The following is a 21,111-nucleotide window of genomic DNA, read 5'->3' on the forward strand; positions in this document are numbered from 1 at the left end:
TTCCAGGATTGTTTCTGCCCCAGGAGCGCGACTGGAGTGGGGATGTCTAGTACTCCACAATGAATAGGGCGCGCGTGCTGGAGAATGTTCAAGCAGATGTGTCCCTGTAGTGTGTGTGCATGGTTGGCGAGTGGTTGTTAGTTGTAGGGGGTGAACATTGAGAGTTGGGGGTAGTCTGGGTCTTGATGTCCTTGTAGTTTGGTGCAGTGTACACGCTTTCTGTTTTTTCATCATGTTGCCCCAATCTGTCCATATCCAAGCAGGGTCATGTTACGCGGTGGCGGCCACGGAGAAGGAGGACGCGGACACAGGAATTGTGGAAGCCTCTTTATTTCTCTCTCTTCCCAAAAAGTACTGGTGCTCGCGCGCCTTACCCATAATTCCCTCTTTTCCCCGGCCTTCCACCGTAAGCTGGCTCTGCCCCCACAACGGTGGGGGCAGCACTCCTTTAACCCTTGGGGTGCTCGGTAACATCACCCCCGAACAATATATTCAAACATCAAATCAACATTCTTCAACAAGTCTCATAGGTTTCCTTACGATTCTCCGTGGCCTCTCCTCTTGGTCACCTGCCTCTTGCGGTTCCGTGGTTCTCGCTTCTCCGCTTGTCTCCCCCGGATCTCCTCCTGGCGGGATCCACAGGTCGTCCCGCGGTTCTCGTGGTTCTGGAGAGGTCGACCGCTGGAACGGCTCTGTTCCTTCTCGTCTGGTGTAGTGCCTGAATTGTTGACAGTTCCTGGTGACAGATCTGCTTTGATCCTCGGCCGTCACCATCGTGCCTTTCACGGCGGTTACTCTCATGGGGCTTGGAGCAAACCGCGGATCTGTCTTTCTGGGCGTTGGTTGCTGGACAAGTACTTCGTCCCCAATGTGGAAGTCTGGTATTACCGCGTAGCGGCGAGCATCTGTCTCTCGTCTTGCTCTCTCCTTGGCTTCCGCGTCCCTTCGGAGTATGTCTATGTCAGGCAGCTCCTCATCCGATGGGTTGCACGGTATACGGGTTCGCACTTTGTATCGAAAGATTAGCTCGGCAGGTGTCTTGTTGGTGGCTTCGTGCGGAGTGTTTCTATAGTCCCGTAGAAGTCGGCACAGTGCCTGGTGTGGATCGACTGCTTCTATTCTGGCCCTTTGTCTTGTCTTCTTGATCGACGCCATGAAGCGTTCCGCCATCCCGTTCGCTTGTGGGTGTCGAGGAGTTATCTTCATGTGTGCAAATCCTAGGTGTTCTGCTAGGGTTCCAAACTCGTGTCCACTGAACGGGGGCCCGTTGTCGGACTTGACTGTTTTGGGGATCCCCCACTCGCTGAACACTTCCTCTATTGCTGCTGCTACTTGAGGGAATGCGGTGGTGGTGACTGTTTTGACGATCGGGAAACGTGAGTGTTCGTCTATTATGAGCAGGAGGTAGTCACCCTCCTCCGTGGGCCCGTAGAAGTCCATGGCTACAAGCTCCCACGGCCGTTCAGGTATCTGTGTGTGTTGGAGCGGGGGTGGATGTTCCGCAGGAGCCGTGCACTGACAGGCATGACAGGTTTTTACCCATTCCTCTACCGCTGCGTCTAGAAACGGGAACCAGATATGGCACCTCAGCTGTCTTTTGGTGTTCTCCGCTCCTCTGTGTCCCTCATGGGCTGTGCTGACTACTTCGTTCCTGAGCGTGGCGGGGATGACGACTCTGCAGCCTCTGAGGAGGATGTCGTTGTCCTTGACGGCCAGTTCACTATGTATCCTGGCCAGTCTTTCGATTTCCTGTTTGCACACCCCTGGGTGCGCCAGCATTGCCCTGTGGTGATCTCTCCATTTGTTGGTCAGTGTGAGGCTGATGGCGAGAGCCATGGTGGGGTCGGCCGCTGATGCAGCTGCAACTCTCTCCAGGGATAGCGCCGGTGGTAGCGAGTTGGATGCAATGTATTGTACGTAGGCGATGTCTCCTTCGCGGGTTAGGGGAGCCCCGACTGGGTGTCGTGATAGGTAGTCCGCGGGGTTGAGGTCACCCCCGGGTCGATGCACAATGTCATAATCGTATTCCTGTAAACGGATTCCCCACCGCTCGATTCTAGGGGGCATCTTGGTGTGCGGGTTGCCAAAGAGCGAAAGCAAGGCCTGGTGGTCCGTAATCAGCGTAAACTTTTTCCCGATAATGAAGTCGTGGAAATGTTCGCACGCCCAGACGGCGGCTAGACTCTCTTTTTCCGCCTGGGAGTAAGCCAGTTCAGGGGTGGACAGGGCTCTGCTTGCATAGGCGACCACGTGTCTCGGGTGGAATCCGCCCCGCTGGTCTGGGCTAGGATGGCACCAAGGCCCACTGGGCTAGCGTCCACCACTATTTCAGTGTGCTACGAAGGGTTGAAGTACGCCAGGCGATGTGCTTCCATCAGGGCACGTTTGATGTTGGAAAATGCCTGGTGGCACGCAGGGGTCCATTCGAAAATTGTATCTTTCTGAAGGAGCTTCCGCAGAGGGTCGGTAAGGGACGCATAGTGTGGTATGTACCTCGCACAGTAACCAACCATGCCGAGGAACGAGCGAACATCTGCAGCCTGCCGCGGTTCATCCAAGTTGGTGATGGTGTCAACCTTGTCGGGATCCGGCAACATTCCTTCGCTGGAGAAGATGTGTCCGAAAAATTTCAGTTTTGTCTTGCTGAAACGGCACTTGGCGATGTTGAGAGTGAGGCCCGCTTCCTGGAGTGCTGCACACACGGCGAGTAGAGCCTTGTCATGGGCCTCCTTAGATGATCCAAAAACGAGGATGTCGTCGCTGTAGTTTAGTGTGCCCCTGATGGGTCTGATCACCTGTCGGATGGCCTCCTGGAAAATTTCTGCGGCTGATGAGATTCCAAAATGTAACCACCGGTACCTGTAGAGACCGTCGTGGGTCGCAAACGTCGTGATGGGCCTGGACTCCGGATGTAACTCTAGCTGATGGTATCCTTGGTTGAGGTCGAGTTTGGAGAACATCCGAGCGTTGTTCAATTGCACAATCATGTCCTCGATGCACGGGCCCGGATGTCTCTCACGCTGGATGGCAGTGTTAGCCACCCTCATGTCCACGCACAAACGGATCTTCCCTCCTTCTTTGGGTACGACCACGAGCGGGGAGACCCATGGTGTCGGGCCTGTGGCTGGTTCAATGATTCCATCAGCCAGCAGCTGTTGAAGAGCATCTGACACAGCCGTTTGCAGGTGGAATCCCACTCTCCGAGGACGTTGTGGTACTGGCCTCACAGATGTGTCGACGTGGAGCCGGATGGGAGGGGCCTTGAGTTTGCCTAGCCCTGTGCAGAGGTTGGGGAATTGCCTCGTGATGTCAGACTGTGTGACCAGGTTCTGCGGCTGGTGGCATGCGATGGAGCCAACTGTGTTTCTCGTGATTGTGCTCTCGGAGGTCGCTGTGATGGAGTCTCCCGGCCTCACGTGTATTTCAATCAAGCCCAGGCGGGATGCCGTGTGATAGCTGAGTAGGCATCGGCTTCTGGCAAGTGACCGGATAATGTGTATTGTTGTGTCAACTTTCCGGCCATTTAGGAGAAGGCGTTGTGTGAAGCATCCTACCGTCGGTAGGGGGGTGGTAGCTCCCCACTGAAATATCCTTGAGCGAGAGTGTTCGAGTGCTGGTGGGTCCGGTAGTGCGGCATAGTCCTGCTCGCCCATAATGTTGACGGTAGCGCCGGAATCAATCATGAACTGGAATTTTCTGTTTCCCATTTTGATGGGGATTTTTGGGGCTTCTCTGGCCTCTTCAGTGTCAAGTACGAGGTTGACAAACTCGTCATGGTCGTAGAGGTCATATGGCATGTCATATGCGGCTCCGTGCTCCTCCTGGTAGAAAGTCTCGGGCCCATATTCCTCTGGTGGATGATCATATTCGTCCGTGAAGTATCTTGTTCGGTCAGCTTGCTCCGGCTGTAGTGGATATCCTGGTGTTTGGTATTCGTCGATGGCCCGGACGTATCTCCTTTGCCCCTGGCCTTGTTGGTAGTATCTGGGTTGAAAGTATCGTGGGGGTGGTGGACGGAAAACCGGCCTGGCAGGCGTTTGGGGCCTCACAGGGGGAAATGGTATGCCTTCCCGGCATACTGAGTGAAAATGTCCTTCTCTTACGCAGTTTGTGCATCGCTGTGATAGCGCCGGACATGAGCCTGCATGCGGAAAAGACATCCCACAACGATAACACTGTCTCTGTTGGCGGGGAGTTTGGATGGATTGAGTTCTGTATAACTGCGGCCCTCGGTCACCTGGGCGAGCTGGTTGAATAGTTGCGACCAGTTCCGCTGCGTCCTGCTTGGTGTTACTCGGGTTTCCCATGGATGTGGCTTGGGCATCAACCATTTCATGTATGCGGGCGAGTTCGCTCACTTCCTGGATGGTGAGGGGTTTCTTCAGGAGCTGTTTTTTGAGCACCGGGGATAGACAGCCTTCGATGACCCTTAATCTTATGGCTTCCTCCAACGAGAAAGCGTCAAATTGGCAATTTGCGCCTTTCACTCTTAGGCGGGTTATGAATTCGTCAACTGTCTCCTGTGGCATTTGGGTGCATTTGTTGAAAAGATAGCGTTCGTAGTCACGATTAACCTCTATGATGAGGAGTCTATCTAGTGCGTTGATCAAGTCCTTGAATGTGTTCTGTTCAGCTGCAGGGATGGTCTTGACCACCGTCTTAATCTCACTCCCTACCAGGTTGAGGAAAATGTCCCTAATGTTGGGGGAATTACCATCACCAGACCCCCTGACGTAGTGCTGGAAATCTTCCATCCAGTCGGTCCATCTGGGCCCCTTCGTGGCTTGTGGAGTCATGGTGAAAGGCGGTGGAAGTCGCAGCTGAATTGGCTGTACAATATGGGCTGGTGTAGGCGACCCAGGGTTGGACCCTGAGGCAGATGCCGGCGTGCTCATGGTGCCAGGAGCTGGGTACAGCACTTGTGTATGGGTCAGTTGTGCTGAGAGAGTGGTCTGCCAGGTGTGGAGAGGGGTGGCACACGTCCTTGCTTCAAACTCGCCAAATGTTCTTGATGATATTTAACAAAAAAATTTTATTTATTTATTTATTTATTTTTTTTTTGTGGGCGTGGGCGGGCAATGCCAGCACGCCGCGCAGTGGAAACGCTGAAACTCCCTTGGGCAGTTTCTGGGGGGGGCTCGTCGCAGTGCCGTGAGAATCAGGCAAGCCTCCAACGTACAACGTCGTGATATGGCGCAGCTGCAGGGTACCTGTGGAGCGGCCTCTACTTTCTGGCCGTGTAGGAGGTTAACAGGCAGAGGGAGGCGCAGGAACGTCCTCAAACGCGCTTGCAGCGCGGAGGCGGCGGGAGATCAAAACGGAGGAGAGCTGGCGGACTGCGGGCAACGCCGCGGATGCGCACGTAGCGCAGGACGTGGTGGAAAACCACAGGAGGATGGCGGACTGTCGAAGGAGGACTCCGTGGGCGCACGGGGATGGTCCTCGTCGCCAGTGTTACGCGGTGGCGGCCACAGAGAAGGAGGACGCGGACACAGGAATTGTGGAAGCCTCTTTATTTCTCTCTCTTCCCAAAAAGTACTGGCGCTCGCGCGCCTTACCCATAATTCCCTCTTTTCCCCGGCCTTCCACCGTAAGCTGGCTCCGCCCCCACAACGGTGGGGGCAGCACTCCTTTAACCCTTGGGGTGCTCGGTAACAGGTCAGTTCACTTTACAACAGAGCTCTCAAGTATCCTGTGGCCATCCAGTCCTGTCTTTTCCCCTTTGCATTCTGGTACTTGTAGTTGTATCTTTTCCATTTGAAATGTTGGAAAACTACACATCCCAGAATTCCAAACAAAAGCAGCTGGAGGCCTTCTCACTCATTAGCCATGGGAAATTTGAGAGCGCTGTTTACAGTATGAAAGTGCCCTGTTCAGTGAAAATCACCACTGGATCAGGCTGTAAGTGAACGTTGGTTCTTGCCATCTCAGCAAAGTTTCCGATGTTACCGCAGGAATACAACCTAACTCTCATGTCACAATGAAAGGCATTGGGTATGCTAATGGAGAAGGGCATGATACGCATAATGTGTAAGACAAAAGGTTGTGATTTACGTGGATAAGTTATCAGCTTGCATACCGGTGCCTTTGGTGCAATCCTTGCACAGTAATGCGCCACATTGTCTAAACCTAGTTTGTATGTCGGTTCCTGTTTAATAAACCTATTACGGCACAACCGTTTCTCGACTTAACACCTGCCTCTATCCCTTCTCCCTTAAACTGCAGCTGGTCAATAGGCAACTGGTCAGAGTGCAGCCGCAGCTGCAGCAATGGAGTCCAGACGCGCACCGTGTTCTGCCAGCGCAAGATCTCCGCTTCTGAGGTGGCAGTGCTCGACGATAGCTCCTGCGTCAAGCCGCGGCCCAAGATGGTAGAGACATGCAACAACCAGACCTGCCCTCCAGAGTGGGCCGCTCTGGACTGGTCAGAGGTAATTAAACTGCTCTCTCGTGGCTCTGGGTGGGGGTTGGAGGGATGAGCCTTGGAAAAGAGTGCAGGCGCTGCACCCCTGCAGCTGTCTTCTCTTTTGATTGGATCTAGAGATTTGTGAATGTGAACTGAAGGATCGGATGCAATTCTCTCTTTCAGTTCTAAGCCGCAATAGCACTATCAAAAATGATCCTCTGTAGGATGGGACGTCATCGTAAAAATGTCCAAAACTAGAGGAGCACATGCATAAGGCAAGCGCAGCGTATCTCTGCTAGCGGTAGGAGGGATTACCAAGAAATCAATTCTGTCCCAAACATTGATTGCTGACAACGCTTTGGAAAAGTTATACTACCCATTTATCTCTGTCCCTTTTACTTGACAAGTGATTACTGGGTCTTGCACAGTCGGTACACAGTGGGGAGGGGGTGCAAGCATTTATAGGGTTGTGAGCTGTTTGCCGTGATTCTGTTTGACCTTAAGATTGCTTCTACCACCTTTCAGAGTTGTGTGAACAAGACCGGGTCCTGACTAGGAAGGATGTATTCAGAGTGGTATATTTATTTGTATTATTTTATTTGAGGTTTATAAAGCACGACCCTTATCAACAAATTATTTACAGTGCACTGCACAGCATAAGAACATAGGGTGCTTCAAAAATACAATGTAAAATAAAAACATCAAGCAACATCAAAAACATGTTTTGGTTCTCGAGCTCTTTGCACATCCGCCTCCAACTCCCTCAGGGTCAGTCGCTTCTCCAAGCAATGAGTTGGTGGTAGATCTCTTTCTTCGGCTGGGGCCTCCCTCTGGAACAGCCTCCCTGCCTCCCTGAAACTTGAGGAGAACCATCTCCGGTTCCAGAAGCACTTCAAGACCTTCCTCTTTGCTTCTGCTTTCTCTCCTCCTCTCCCCTGCTGAACTCCTGACTGAAACTGCACTGGTCACCTGGCTACCCTCTGATCTCGGGCACAGGTCCCCTCCACCGCCAGCTACACACCTGCACTGCCTCCCGGGCAACCCCTGAACTTGGGGGCTGTTTCTGTATCCCTACAATCCCCACCAGCTCTTGACACTTGATGTCTGCACTTACCCCTGCACTTGCCACTAGCTGGATGCACTTTCATCTGCTGTTTTTATTTATTCAATTTATTTTTAGTCTTTATCCTAAGCATTGCACTTCCCCGTCCCCCTACCCACACTTTCCGTTTACCCCCTCCCCCGCACTTGCGAGATTTCAAAGTCACCTGGCCTAGTAAGATTGTCTGTCTTCCGTCTGTTCCCTCTCCCTTGTCTTGCCTCGTCGAGCCTTGAAACACTTGTGTATAGGCACGTTATCAATGCCATATCATATCTCAAGAAGCTTAAAATCAATGATTCAAAAACAGATATATTGCAGCAGACTATCAGCAGTACCAATAGTGATAGGTAAGCTATTTTAAACAACTGGAGCTGCAGTGGAAAAGGCCTGTCTCTGAGCTTTCTTGAACTTGGGAATAATTAGTGCAAGCTTATCTCTATTTTGAAGATTTTCATTTCTCCCCAATAACTGGAGTTAATCTGCCAGGTAGGCAGGATGGCGTAGTTTGAAAACTAAACCAAAAAGTTTGGAAAAAATGATGACCTTTTAAAGAGAGTCAATGTTAAGCATTTTAGGTTTGAAGATACATATTCAAATGTCTTTGCACCTACAATTAGTTTGGCAGCCACATTAAGTGCTATTCTTGCTGGCATTAACGTAGAGTCAGAGATTCTAATCAACATTGCATTGCCTCCATTGGTATGTGAACAAAAAAGACATTAGATTTAACACAGAAGAGATATTTGGTGATATGCCTGCTGCGCTTTCTTGTTAATATGGGATACCATAGAGAGCTTAGAAATAAAAGGAAAGCCTAGCAATGTGGCTGATGCATTTGCTTGTAGCATGATATTACCGGGAAGTAATGAGGATAGCCACACTTGTGTTGCATTGAAATTTGTATCTGAAGCAAACAATACAAACTCAGTTTTGGTGTTATTAATTTCAGATGGACTATATTCATCTCTTGTCCGATTTCTAATAGACATTGTACAAGGTGCCAATTGTCACTCTTTGGTGGCACGGAAAGGTATAATTGAGTGTCATCGGCATCCTGACTCCTAGGAGTGCCATGCCTTGCGAACAGATCTCCCAGCAGTTCCAAATAAGGATTAAAAAGAACCGGTGGCAGAATCGAACCATGTGGAACCCTACAACGGATGGGGGAGTGTTGGGACTTACAGTTCCAAGCTGAACAACTTGATGTCTGTCTGAGAGAAAAGATTGAAACCAATTAGCACCACTCCCCCCAAACCCATCCTACGAGAAAGAATGTTCAGAAGTTCTGAATGGCCCACCGAGCAAGGGCCGCTGCGAGATCTAGAAGCACAAAAAGGCTGGCCCCATCAGTAATGCAAAGGATGTCGTCTGGCACTGGAATGGTAGACATTCAGAGCGTTGGGTAGCTAAGAATCCAGATTGGTATGGTTGAAGAAGATTTGCTTGAGCGATATGACCAATTATTTGCAGTGCAAAATTTCTTTTTTATATTGTTTCCTAATAAAGGAAGACTAGATACAGTACAATAATTCTGTAGTTCATTAGGATCCAGCTATTTAGATATATTTGAATGATGTGACTGTGTTCTATGCCACCGCAGAGGATTCCCTGGCAAAATCCGGGAAAGTCATTGGAGCACTGCAAAGAGCTTCCATGGGGGCCAGAGCTCTATAGGCCGTCTAGACCACAACGCCATTATAAGCTTGCAGCCAGCACCACTCACTTTAGATAGCAATTACTTGGAGCCGACCTCCAAGAAGTATCCCAAGATTGGTGCCGAGGACACACCTTGTCTGGAGTTTACAGTCCAGAATTGTGCATTTGGCCATAATGTTGACGTATTGCGTTACCTGTGCTAGAAGGGAAGAGAACACCATTGCTAGGAGATCACTACACATATAGTAGAAGTAGGCAGCAATGTAGACAGAAGGTTTTGCCACTGTGTTGGTTCTAAAGATATTTACACTATGTCTGTTTGGTGCCCCACAACACTTAAACATAGGTCGTTGATGGTCAGGCAGTCTCTATCGCTGAGGGTTGAACATGATATTGTAACACAAGCCAGCCAGCGCAGGCCACACTGATGCAAATGGACTTCCCAGGTCTTTCTGTTTTCATGAAAATGTAATCACAAGCCTTTGTGCTAGAATGGACAAGTCCATTGTTTGGGCATATCTGCATTACCGCACATCTTGATATTGGCCTCAGCAAATACTCTTGCCCCTGATAAAGACAGCCGGAATCAATGTTTTGTTTTTATTGAACCTTACATGTTTTCTCTGCACCTTCAATTAAGTGTGGGGGAGGATGACTTACCATGTTGTAGCACCTTAGACAGTACCAGACAGGACAAATGTGCTTCATAGTTCTTCATAATAAAAATGGGACAACTTGACACTATAACTCCAACCGGTTTAATATAGAAAAACATGGCTGTAAATAATCTGCAGAAAAACACACATTTCAATGACAGTTCAACTCACTATTAGGGTTTTTATGAAAACAGTTTTGTTGTTTACAGAAATAGACATTTGTCCAGCCAGAACCTGCTTTGTGTTTTGGCTTGTCTGGTGTGTTTAATTCTGGCTTGGCCAACTCTACATATTATTCAATGGTCCCTGGTCAACCTTTTGATTTCCCCAAAGCATTGCTGAGTTTGCATTTCTGTGAGTGGATGGGCGTTCCCTTTGGCAGAAGCCTATCTGATTATTCAGTTCTCTAAGCCAACCCAAGCCCATGCTTTTGCACACAGAGGAAAACTGTTCTTGTTGAGAGGAAAGGGCCTCACTTCACTGCAATTCCCATGGCACCTTTTGGCTAGCCCTGTAACTTCCAAGAGGTTGAGAGCATGGAATTCCAATGTGAAAGGATAAACATTTTCATGAGTAGATTTAACATCCACTTTATCACAGTCCAAGTGTGGCCCACATTAGGGGAAGTCTTTTGCCCACTTGTTGCAAAATCATCTCATTAACGGAGTTGCCTTTCCTATGCATGAACTCTGTTTACAAATATTGCATGTCTTTGATAGTACATGGGCCTGCTCTCTTACTAGTCACTGGGATCAGGACGCCCCCCGCCCCCCTTCTGCCTCGTCATAGAGCCACAGGGCCTGTCTTTCCATATGCAAACCCTGTTCCTAGAAGCATGATGCCTTGGGTACCCCAGCCTTCTGTAGTTGAGCAGGGGTACACTGATTTGCCCAGCCAAGACAAAAGCCCTCCAAAGTAGGCTGTGGTAGATCTCCAAGGCGTTCTGATTGTTTGATAGATATTGTACCATAAACAGTAAGAGGGCACCATGCTGGCACCAAACCCTCGTAGCTCCAGCCCACTCCAGTGTGGGACCTTGTCTTTTACCTGCATCTTCTTTACTGCCAGTGGCCAATTGTTACATTTGTTGTAGCACTAGTTCACGTGACCCTACCTAGTCATGACTGGAGCCTTTAGCCTTTGTTCTGCTCCACCACAGGAATCTACAAAGACTTCTATGTGTGAACATTGATCTCAGTAAGAACCACTAGCATCTCTTCTCATTTTTAGTACAAATTCTTTTCTACTAACCACGTCACAAAACAGATGGATATTTTCCTTAAGTCGCACCCTGAGTCCAGCCGATGCCAAACGGAGTCTACATTTCCCCTACAACCAACTGTTGATGCAGTCTCTTCAATGATTTCTTTCTAGTTTTAGTCCAGGCCCTGGGTCAGTGAATAGCAGTAATCTTCACTCCATATTACATCTAAATTTGACCTGTGCTGCTTTCAAAACCCTTTCCCTGGATCCCTTGTTAAACAGTATGATTGAGGGTGCTCCCCCCCCTCCTTGTGAGTACTTTCTGGTCATGAGGTGCCGCCTGGAAGGCATTCCTGGGACTATTCAGCTCCTTGTATGTATTTGGGGTAGCTTGATCAGTCAAGGGATTTCATTATGCCCAACACCGGGTGGAATCCATCTAAATATATGCCATGAATGGCTTTGACTAGCTGTTTCGGTTGGTCAATTTATCCAATGATGCACTGTTCACCTTTCTCCTGCTGGAATGACATTTTAGGTTGATGATCACTGTAACTCCCTCACATTCCTCTCTGTTGAATCAAGCTGCACCCCAAATATCTTGAGATACATAGGGAAGAGTTGGTTAATAAGTGAATTAAGTACCTAACCCCCACCCCCGCTCCCCCCAATGATTTCTAACAGACAACTATGGTTGGGCTGCAGTAGGAAATTGAACACCCCGACATCTGGCTTTGCTCTCGGCTATGAACCTAGAAGACCCACCTGACCGCCTGCGCCAAGTCACTTGGTTCTACATTGAACTCCTCCTTCAAGGAGGACTTGCATGGCTTTCTCTGCAGTGGAAAATTAAGCCTGTCATCCCAGCAAATAACGTCTGGTCTAATGTCCAAACCATGGTCCTCACACCTGGATGGTGGCGATCCCCTTCTGGAAGCCCTTACAGCGCCCACCCTGGCACCCGAGGTGTCCTACATGGTGCCATACTGCACTGGCTCTGGCTGCGAGCATGCATCACCAAGGCCATCCCCCATCAAGTCACCAAGCTACCTTGCTGATGAGTTCTACAATCCACCGAAGTAACAGTATGTGCATGCTTTTAACTCCACCGGTCTGTATGCCCCGAGAATCGGGAACCTCCTCCCCATCAACACGACACGCCCCTTCGCTTCTACATTTTAGAAAGGTGCTCCACTCTGAAGGGATGACTCCTCCCACACACTCCCCACCAAATGCAAGGCTGGGTGATCTGCACCTTCCTGCGTTGTTGGCTTGCTTGTATCTCTGATTCTGTCACTGAATTCCACTCCAACCTCTGCTATGACTTGCAAAGTGCTCAATTGCTTCTAGAACCTAGGTTTGGCTCAATGAGTAGCCCAAGGATGGGCACACTACACTTTTCATTGACACGTGTGAGTATGTTCACACTTTATTTTCTTTATGGGGCAAAGCAAAATAGTGCCTACACTTGCAGGTAAACCAACTTTGTGAAACAAGATGCCACAGTGTAGCGGATGTGGAAAAAACCTTTTCAATAAGAGTAGTTCCAAGAAAATGCAGGTATGTGAGGAGTTCGGCAGTCCTTGGTGGGAAAGTAGCCTTTTGTGCAAATGACGCCTTCTTAAATTCTTGCTACTGTGTCTTGTTCCCACATATGCATTGCTTTGTTGCTCCTGCCTTGGATTCATGCTATTCAAACGAGTGTCGCACAAAGCACATTTTGGCGTTCCCTGGAGTGAGTCCTCCCGTAGGAGACCCTTGGGGATGAAGATGTTCTCCAGCAGCAATGGAGAGTCGGGTCAAATATCCTAGGATGGAAAAATCGGGGGCAATTGCTGTGTTGCTTGTTCAGCAACCACTGAGGGTGCCAGCAACAGCACACTGACCGTAAGGCCATTGGCAAGGTTCTTTACTAGTGATTGGGAGATTCTAAACCCTGGAATCGGAGCCAGAAAGCGGAAATGCTAAAGATTTTTTTTTTTTGACACTTGGGGAAAACGAGCAGTGCAAGTCCTTCACACTGGGGGCTGGGAGGGGGGACTGGCAGTGCAAGTCCTTTGCAGGCATATTGCTCAATCCGGAGGCCTCTGGATTTTTCCGTCCCTGGGGGACAGCTGTTCATTTACTCATTTCTGGCTATCCTGCAGGGGTCTACCTCCAGGTTAAAAAGTAGGTTCTGGGTGAGGTAGAAAAGACCCAGCAGGTCTGAAGCAAATCGCACCGTTGTGCCATTTTGCACTCGTTTTTGCTGGGTCTACTTTATGAAATTGTGATCTGCGTATATGACTTTGATACTGACTTGTAGCTTACTCTGATCAGCCATTGAGGGGATAGGCAACTCATAACATAGTTTCTCTGCGGACCACCATATTTTAAAATCATTTTATGAAAACCATTGGGCTTTCCGTTTTTTTCGTCTCACACGTAAGACAACTTGTGTATAGAAACCTAACCCGCTGGTCCTGTTCCAGCCGGTCACTTCCTTCAATTGAGTTTGGCTTGAATTGTTGACCTCTATTGCTATGGACTTCTCCCCTTCCCATTCGTTTCCCCTTTGAGGCCCCGATCTTGGTTCATTGTGTATTTGAGCTGGGTTGTGGAATGGCTGGACTCTACAGTTCAGGCCCAGTAATTGGACCCTTTTAGGGCACCATGCGTTTTTGGAGACTCAGATGAGGAATTTCATCACGAGGTGCCAGTACAAACACATCTGGTTTTCTCCTAGGAGGGACTATGAAACCCATTCCATAGTCGCAAAGTCCCACACTTTGCCTGTCCATTCATGGTCCGTGGGTGCAGCTTTAGACTCCCACTTCTGGGCCATTAGTAGGACGCCTGCCAAAACCAGAATCGCATACTCTTTACATTGGGCCTTTGTGGGTAGATGTCCCAGCCCAAGATAAACGTACCCATGTTGGCCACATGGTTTATCCCCAGTATTTCTGCCACCTGATGTTTCTCCAGCGCAGCAAAGAGGTGGAGCATGAGAATGTGCCATCTTAACCAGGGGTCATATGCCATTGGTACATTTTATCCCATTTGTAGTGATTTGGGTATGCTGGTCCATAATCCCCTCATTAGTCTTGCGTCTTGCTCCCACTTCCTCCCCTTCTTTGATTATATGCTCCCACCAATATACTTCTTGAAGGGGGTTAACTCCTAACTTTGGGGTTTAGAAGCCAGTGTCTTAGCTGGACATATCAATACCCTTTTGCACTGGGCAGAGATTTTATTTTCCCCTCCCTCGAACATATCACCGGCGCCGGGGTGGGGGGGGGAAATCACCTGGTCTCTAGATGGGGCAATCCCCAGATCAATCTGTTTGCGTAGTGACACGTGCCGGAGGTTCGCCAGCAGGTTTCCCCAGCCGGGTGAGCATGGGGGATGCATTCTCTTTCCCTGTTCCTGTATGCGTTCCCTCTGTTGCTTATTCGACTAATGGATAGAATGGATGGAGTTGTTGGAACAGATGGAGTGGATCGAACTGACAGTGAATTGTTTCTCCATGAAGTGGATGAAACGGAGAGGATGTATATCCCCTGTATATGCTATGTACCTGTATCCATCCTGCTGCTTTATATACATATGCCGCTTTGTATTGACCCCCCAGCTCGCTTTACTGATAACCACCATATCGCACTACTACGCTTACTCTCTCCTATACACCATCATTCAACTAGAACACTGCTGTACCATGATAAATTCGGGCTAGCTGTTCCCATACTGACATCACCCCACGAACTGAACACAGCTAGCTGAGAACATTCAGGCTAGCTTAGGCGTCTCTCAGGCCTAATGCAGCCAGAACTGTCTTGATGTCTGTCCTCCTGACTGAACACATCCAACTGACTTCCTCAGCACCACACCTACTGCCAAGAAGCAGGTATCATGCAACAACCACGCCAGCTGCACACCTATCCGGTGCACCCACGCATCATACAACACTCTCCCTACTGACTTGAACTGCGGTTCCCGGGGGGCGTTCAACCTACCAGTACTTTTGAGGTCATGGCAATTATATAAGGTGCTATATAAATGCAAAGTAACTATCAACTCACAGTCCTGGTGCAGGATGTTCCTCTTCGCACCGGCGTGGCCGAGCCAGATATGGTACCCGAACCACCTGGACATGTCGGCATCCCCTCCAGTCAAGCTTCCAGCGGTCGCAGATCTTTTTGCCGGGGAAGGAGGCTCGATCCTGCACCACGACACAGGGTCGCTGAACCGGGAGGCTTGGCTACTGCAGCACTAGAGTTTGGGGGGGAGGGGGACTAGGCTCTTCCAGTGGACTGTAAGGAGGCGCTCGCCAGAGCTTAGTCTATTCAAATGCTACAGGCACAACTAGAATAGGTTTGCCGTTCAGTACGGTGTTCAGATTGACCCCTCTACGAGTCACTGCTCCGCAGGTGCTTCAGTATTCGTCATTGGCCAAGTCAGGACTGGCCCATGCTTCCATCAAAGTTCATCTGGCGGCTATCCCCCGCTACACCAGGTCTCTGGGACGATCATCCTTATGGTCACATCGATTGGTCAAGGAGTTTGCCAAAGCACTTCATGCCACACTTAGATGGAATTTCTCAAGTTGAGTCTGCGCCAAATCTAGACAGAATGTGATTGTTAGCATATATGATTCTTAGCATACACCGCACATAGAATTCCGAACCTAGCCTGTGTCGCAACTAGATAGAAATGTGACTGTTAGCTTGTGCCACACTAGCACTTAATCTGAACTGTAGCTCGCGTTGCATCGAATTGGAACTGTGGCTGTTAGCATGCCCCTCACTCGGGACTCTGAACCCTAGCTTGCGTCGCATCTAGACAGAAAGGTGACTGTTAACAGCCCCTCTGTGAAAAGCTGCATTTGAAGTGTACCTCTCTGTGAAAGTTGATTTGGAGTGCACTTAGAAGTGAATTCAGAAGTGTACCCAATAGCCTCTCTGTGGAAAGTTGATTTTAGAAATGTGCCCAATAACCTCCCTGTGAAAGTTGAATTCAGAAGTACACCCAATAGCTTCTCTGTGAAAGTTAAATCTAAATGTACGCCCAATAGCCTCTCTGTGGAAAGTTGAATTCAGAAGTGCAGTTAGATGGTGAATTTTTGAAGAGTATGAAAGTTGAATTTAGAGGTACATTTAGAAGTTGCACTCAGAAATGTGCCCAATAGCCTCCCTGTGAAAGTTGATTTCAGAAGTACAATTAGAAGATGCATTTAGAAGTATACCCAATAGCCTCCCGATGAAACAGAATTAAATGTATGCCCAATAGCCTCCCTGTGGAAAGTTGAATTTAGAAGTGAGGCCAATGGCCTTCCTGTGAAATTTGAATTCTGATGTCCACCCAATAGCCTCCCTGTGAAACTGAATTAAATGTATGCCCAATAGCATCTCTGTGGAAAGTTGAATTCAGAAGTACAATTGGAAAGCTGCATTTAGAAGTGTGCCCAATAGCTTCTCTGTGGAAAGTTGCACTTAGAAGTGCGCCCAAAATCCTCTCTGTGAAAGCCGAGATTAAAAGTGTGCCCCATAGCCTCTCTGTGAAAAGCTGAACTCAGAAATGTGCCCATTAGCCTCTCGGTGAAAGTTGAATTCAGAAATGTACTCTCTGTGAATTTTAGAAGCATGCCCAATAGCCTCTCTATGAATTAGAAGTCTCCGAAAGGGCATGTAACCCATCATATCTCACAAACACGCTTACTCTCTCCTTACATCACCACTCAACTAGAACACAGAGATACTATGACACCATTCGGTATAACTGTTCTCATATCAACATTCGCTGCTTACTCCACATCATTCTAAGTAATCACTGCTGGTTACACACCCCCCAGCGAGGCGTTCTCCTCAGGCCTAACGCAGCCACATCCGATCTGGATAAATCCGGCCAGAACGAACACATACTCCTGACCTCTCAACCACCACACCCACCGCTAGAAAACAGCTATCACACCGATGCCGCACGAGCTGTACACATACCCGGTGCTCACACGCACCTTTTGACTATCTCTACTCTCTCTACTGATATGAACTTCGGTTCCCAAGGGCGTTCAACCTACCAGCACCTTCAGACCATACCAATGGTATATAAGGCGCTATATAAATGCAAAATAACAATAACAATACAGCACTGTGCGCGTGCTTAGGAGTTGCAGGTTTTCCTGGTGCCTCTTCTGTTACCATGCTGATAAAAAGATTTTAATTAATATCCATGATAACTAAGCGGACCATGGAGGTCAGCCAGGACAGGGCAACTGCTTTCAGGACCCTAGGCACTCCTATTTGTACTTCAGAGAACTTTGTCTCTCTAGGAAAACTCATAATAAACGTAACCCGGGCCTACCCAACCTCTGCGGCACAGTTGCTAGCTCTCCCCTACTCCAGAGCCTCCATCCACACACACTGACATTTTCTGGCAGACTATGCCACTGCTGTTGCCTTTAATAAGCCCTTCAGGTAAACCTATATTTCAAAACCTTATCCCGTATCATTTTATTCCTATTTTTGAACCTCAATATTTCAACGATCGTTTGATAAAGCACTTTTATTATTTCCATACCTTCTCTGGCCTGGTGTTCTTCATCTCCCACCTGTTTTGCGTTCTTGTTTTTAACTGCATCTCCAGCCACCTATCACAGGTTTAGAAGAACTACCTATAGATGAACAAAACATCCTTAAAGGTCCTTTGACTCACTTCTGTTTGTACACATGTCGACGTAGTGGAGCACCAGATAGATTGTTTCGGACATCTTCTCCAAATATACTCTTGCTCATTGGTAATGCATTAGATCATTATGAACATAACAAAATACTCCTGATTTTGAAAGCCTTGGATTAGACTGAGCATATGTATGTAAGATACAACGCCTAAATCTTGCAATGTTCTTCTTGATATGGGACCTTCAAATAGAGCTTGAAAACACCTTTTCACCCCCACAACATCTTTCATGTATCTTCAATAAGTGTCTGAAAATAAATAAATGAGGAAAATCTCAAGCTTGTGTTGTCACGCAGACATGAGGCCACTCTAGTACAGCCCATTGTAAATCTTGATGCACTTGAGGAACTTAGTTGCTTCAGCTCATGGCTGAAGAGGATGAACATGCATCTGTCTTCCCCTGCCACTAAAAACATTGTCCAGGTCTGCTACTAAGTCCACCAAGACAGGAAATGGCCAACCTGTCTTCTCACAGGAAGTCCCGCCTTATGATTTACAACTTTGGGCCTTCAAAAAAGCCATGGCGGGGCATTCAACCATAAGGAGAAATTTGGTTAATGACCCCTTTATCTCTGTTTAATGAGCTTCCTCTCATTCTTCATTTAGGAAACCACCTAGGAATTCAAATAAGACTCTAATCAAGTTCCGGCTTGTTCCAGCTCACCTCAGAGTTCAGGGATGTTTTCAGAAATCAATGTTTAGTGCAGTCTGCCAACCATAGAGTGCCTTATACACGTCCGCCACTACTATCAGTTTTTACCTGGCACATGCCAAGATGATGTACATTTTCTTTAGTTTGCTTGAACACTTCATTCAGGACAGTTATGTAAAGGAAAGTGAAGTAACTTTTACATGGTCACCCAGTTCATTGTGATCAGCAAAATAACGGCCCTAAAATATCCAGGTTGACTCACTAATCCAAATCTCCTCTTTGAAAGGCAACAAGCACTAAACTTGAGATATGAATGATGATCAGCTGTCAATTCAAGAGGAGAAGGTGGGACGCGCAGCCAACTGGTTTATTGACACCTGTGCCTTTACTGCAGTGTTGTGTCATCAATTGGACACTTGTACAGCGTTGAGCCTGTTTCATTCAAGGATTTTCCCCGAAGTTGGATCTCGGAAGTAAACTTTGAAAAATATTTTTTGGGGCCATGAAAACTTAAGATATGCATAATGAGTGTAGTGGGCCTTTTACACCTCCTTTTGGGAGTGCTATCCCTGTTTTGGTATACAGTGATATGCCCCTCAGCACAACATGAATCCCACTATTATTGCAAATCTGTCGTGTGTTTTTCTTGTAAGTGAGTTCTTATATTCCTTAGTTTTCCAAATAATGAAGGTTGGGCAATAGGCAATAGTGGAGGTGTAAATAGGAATCTGCCATCCATATGTTTAAGGTGGGGCTGTACCTTACCAAGCATAGGCAACGGTGAAGCAATGAAGGACAATTCTTCAGAGGGGAGCAGAGTGGGCAGGAATACAGGGTACCACAATATAAAGGAGGTTTCAGAAGGTGAGTAAGGTGTTGAAGCAGGTTACAGGAACGTAATCCAGCTTCATATAATATTCTCTAGGAGTATTCTCAGATATCAATCCTTCTTGCAGATGTAACCCCGGGCCCGAATATGGTCTGCCTAGATTAGGGGTTATTGTCTTCTCACAAGATTAGTTGGGCATCCTTGTGGAAAAGAATAAATAAATGCAGACAGGGCACCAGTTAATTTATTATTGTTCTGTTTAATGGGCAGTGCTGGTAAAGACTGTACCATTGGGTCATTTGTGCAGGGGCGGTGTGGGATGTTGTTCCTCAGAATCAGGGCTTTATCATTCAGGTTGTCTACAGGAATAGATCTGGTTGGTACGGTTGAGGGAGTCATTGAAGAAACAGGGAAAGGAGAACAGTGGAGTGGGACAGTGTTTCCCTATGGTAGACCATCCCCTGGGGTGGCAAGATGCCAGCAGTTTTTAGCATCCTGGAGTCCTGAGATGGCAGCCCACCTGGGCTATGTGTACAGGGCAGCCTGGAACTGGGATAGATGCCGGTGCCAGAAAGTGGCTGTGATTAACCACTGGGCCACACAGCAATGTAGTGGGAGCTAGAGCCCAGAGGAGCTCGAACATGGATCATGTGCTGGGCTAGGTGAACAGGGCTTGATCAGGTAAGGCTGTGTGATGGCTGCGTCTCATCAGAACCCACAGCCACCATCTAAGAAGGGGTATCAGGCCACATGAGCAAGTGCCACAAGCTGGTCTCGCCAGTGCCTGGGGCAAACATGGCAGAGCATCCCAGGTGGGTCCAGTTTCTAACCATCACTCGAGTGAGGAGAAAGGTGTCAGCACCATCGGGCCATTGAAGGGCCAGTGGAGGTACCAGGGTGAAAGTGAGGGACCAGCACATGTTGGATGTCGAAGCGTACAAGAAGAACCCAATAGTGCTGGGCCTGTGCAAAGGCGGTTCCAGGATTCACTGTGAGTGTAATCACGGTGCCTGTGCATGGCAAGCTTTCCAGAGTGGAGGCAAGAAACCTGCCGCATACACCTGCGGCAGAAGGAATTTCACTGGAAATCTCAAGAACATGGTCTTAAGCAGCATAATTAACTGACCTTCCTCTGTGCCTGCTAAAGATAGATGCATGGATGATAATACATGGCCTTTCAATAGTAAAGCTGGCAGACAGTGTAAGAGCATGTATTGTAAATCCACATGTTATGTGTAGTAGACGTCTGTGTAGTGTGAAGGCATCATGAAGCAGACACAGAAAACAGGCTCAATTCTAGGGTACAACATTTTATTAATTCAAAAGGCAGGATGGATTAAGACCTAACTTTCCCTATGCTAAGGTGGGATTTCCCTACCTAAAGAAAACTAAGGGTATTCTGTGTCAGGAAGTCCAAAGCAAAAGTCGGTCTCTGTCCAAAACCTATACTTGCCTTCACGTCTAACTGTATATAATGTATAGGGATGTCAGCAACAAAATTAATACTTTTCCAAGTAAAGTTCAGAGCTTCTTCCAGATCTTGGCTGGTAATCAGCTTCCCTTCCCCAAGTTCAAAATGGTTCAATAGGGTCAGGGGTTCCCTTCCCAAAGAGTTCAAATATTCCAGCTTTTCAAAACACCACAATTCCTTGGGACACTTCACAGCTCCTATGATATTGTTCCTTGCCACTAGTTCAAATGGGCAGTTCAGTTTCCTGAGTTCAGAAACACATAAGAGGTTATTGTAAAACAAAAGCTTCCTTATAGGTGCTTTCAGTGCCTCTTCCATACAGGAGTGCACTTGGTCTAGGCACAGTTGTCGGACCACATGGTCCACCCATCACAGGTCACACAACCGATAACCTTTCTTGGCTGCTTCTCCATCAACACGGTGCCA

The 21,111-nt window shown here is 48.1% G+C and overlaps 1 protein-coding gene across 1 annotated transcript in view; it reads left to right on the plus strand.

Annotated features, from left to right (window-relative positions):
- The window catches only part of ADAMTS10 (ADAM metallopeptidase with thrombospondin type 1 motif 10), a 932,646-nt gene that overhangs the window by 887,781 nt on the left and 23,754 nt on the right, over positions 1-21,111 (plus strand). Inside the window, exon 22 of the mRNA XM_069649542.1 lies at positions 6,226-6,430. Coding sequence (XP_069505643.1) covers positions 6,226-6,430 — 205 coding nt within the window. The remainder of the gene's footprint in view (positions 1-6,225; positions 6,431-21,111) is intronic.

This window comes from Ambystoma mexicanum, chromosome 1p (assembly GCF_040938575.1).
Source record: "Ambystoma mexicanum isolate Mex_15411 chromosome 1p, UKY_AmexF1_1, whole genome shotgun sequence".
NCBI lineage: Eukaryota > Metazoa > Chordata > Amphibia > Caudata > Ambystomatidae > Ambystoma > Ambystoma mexicanum.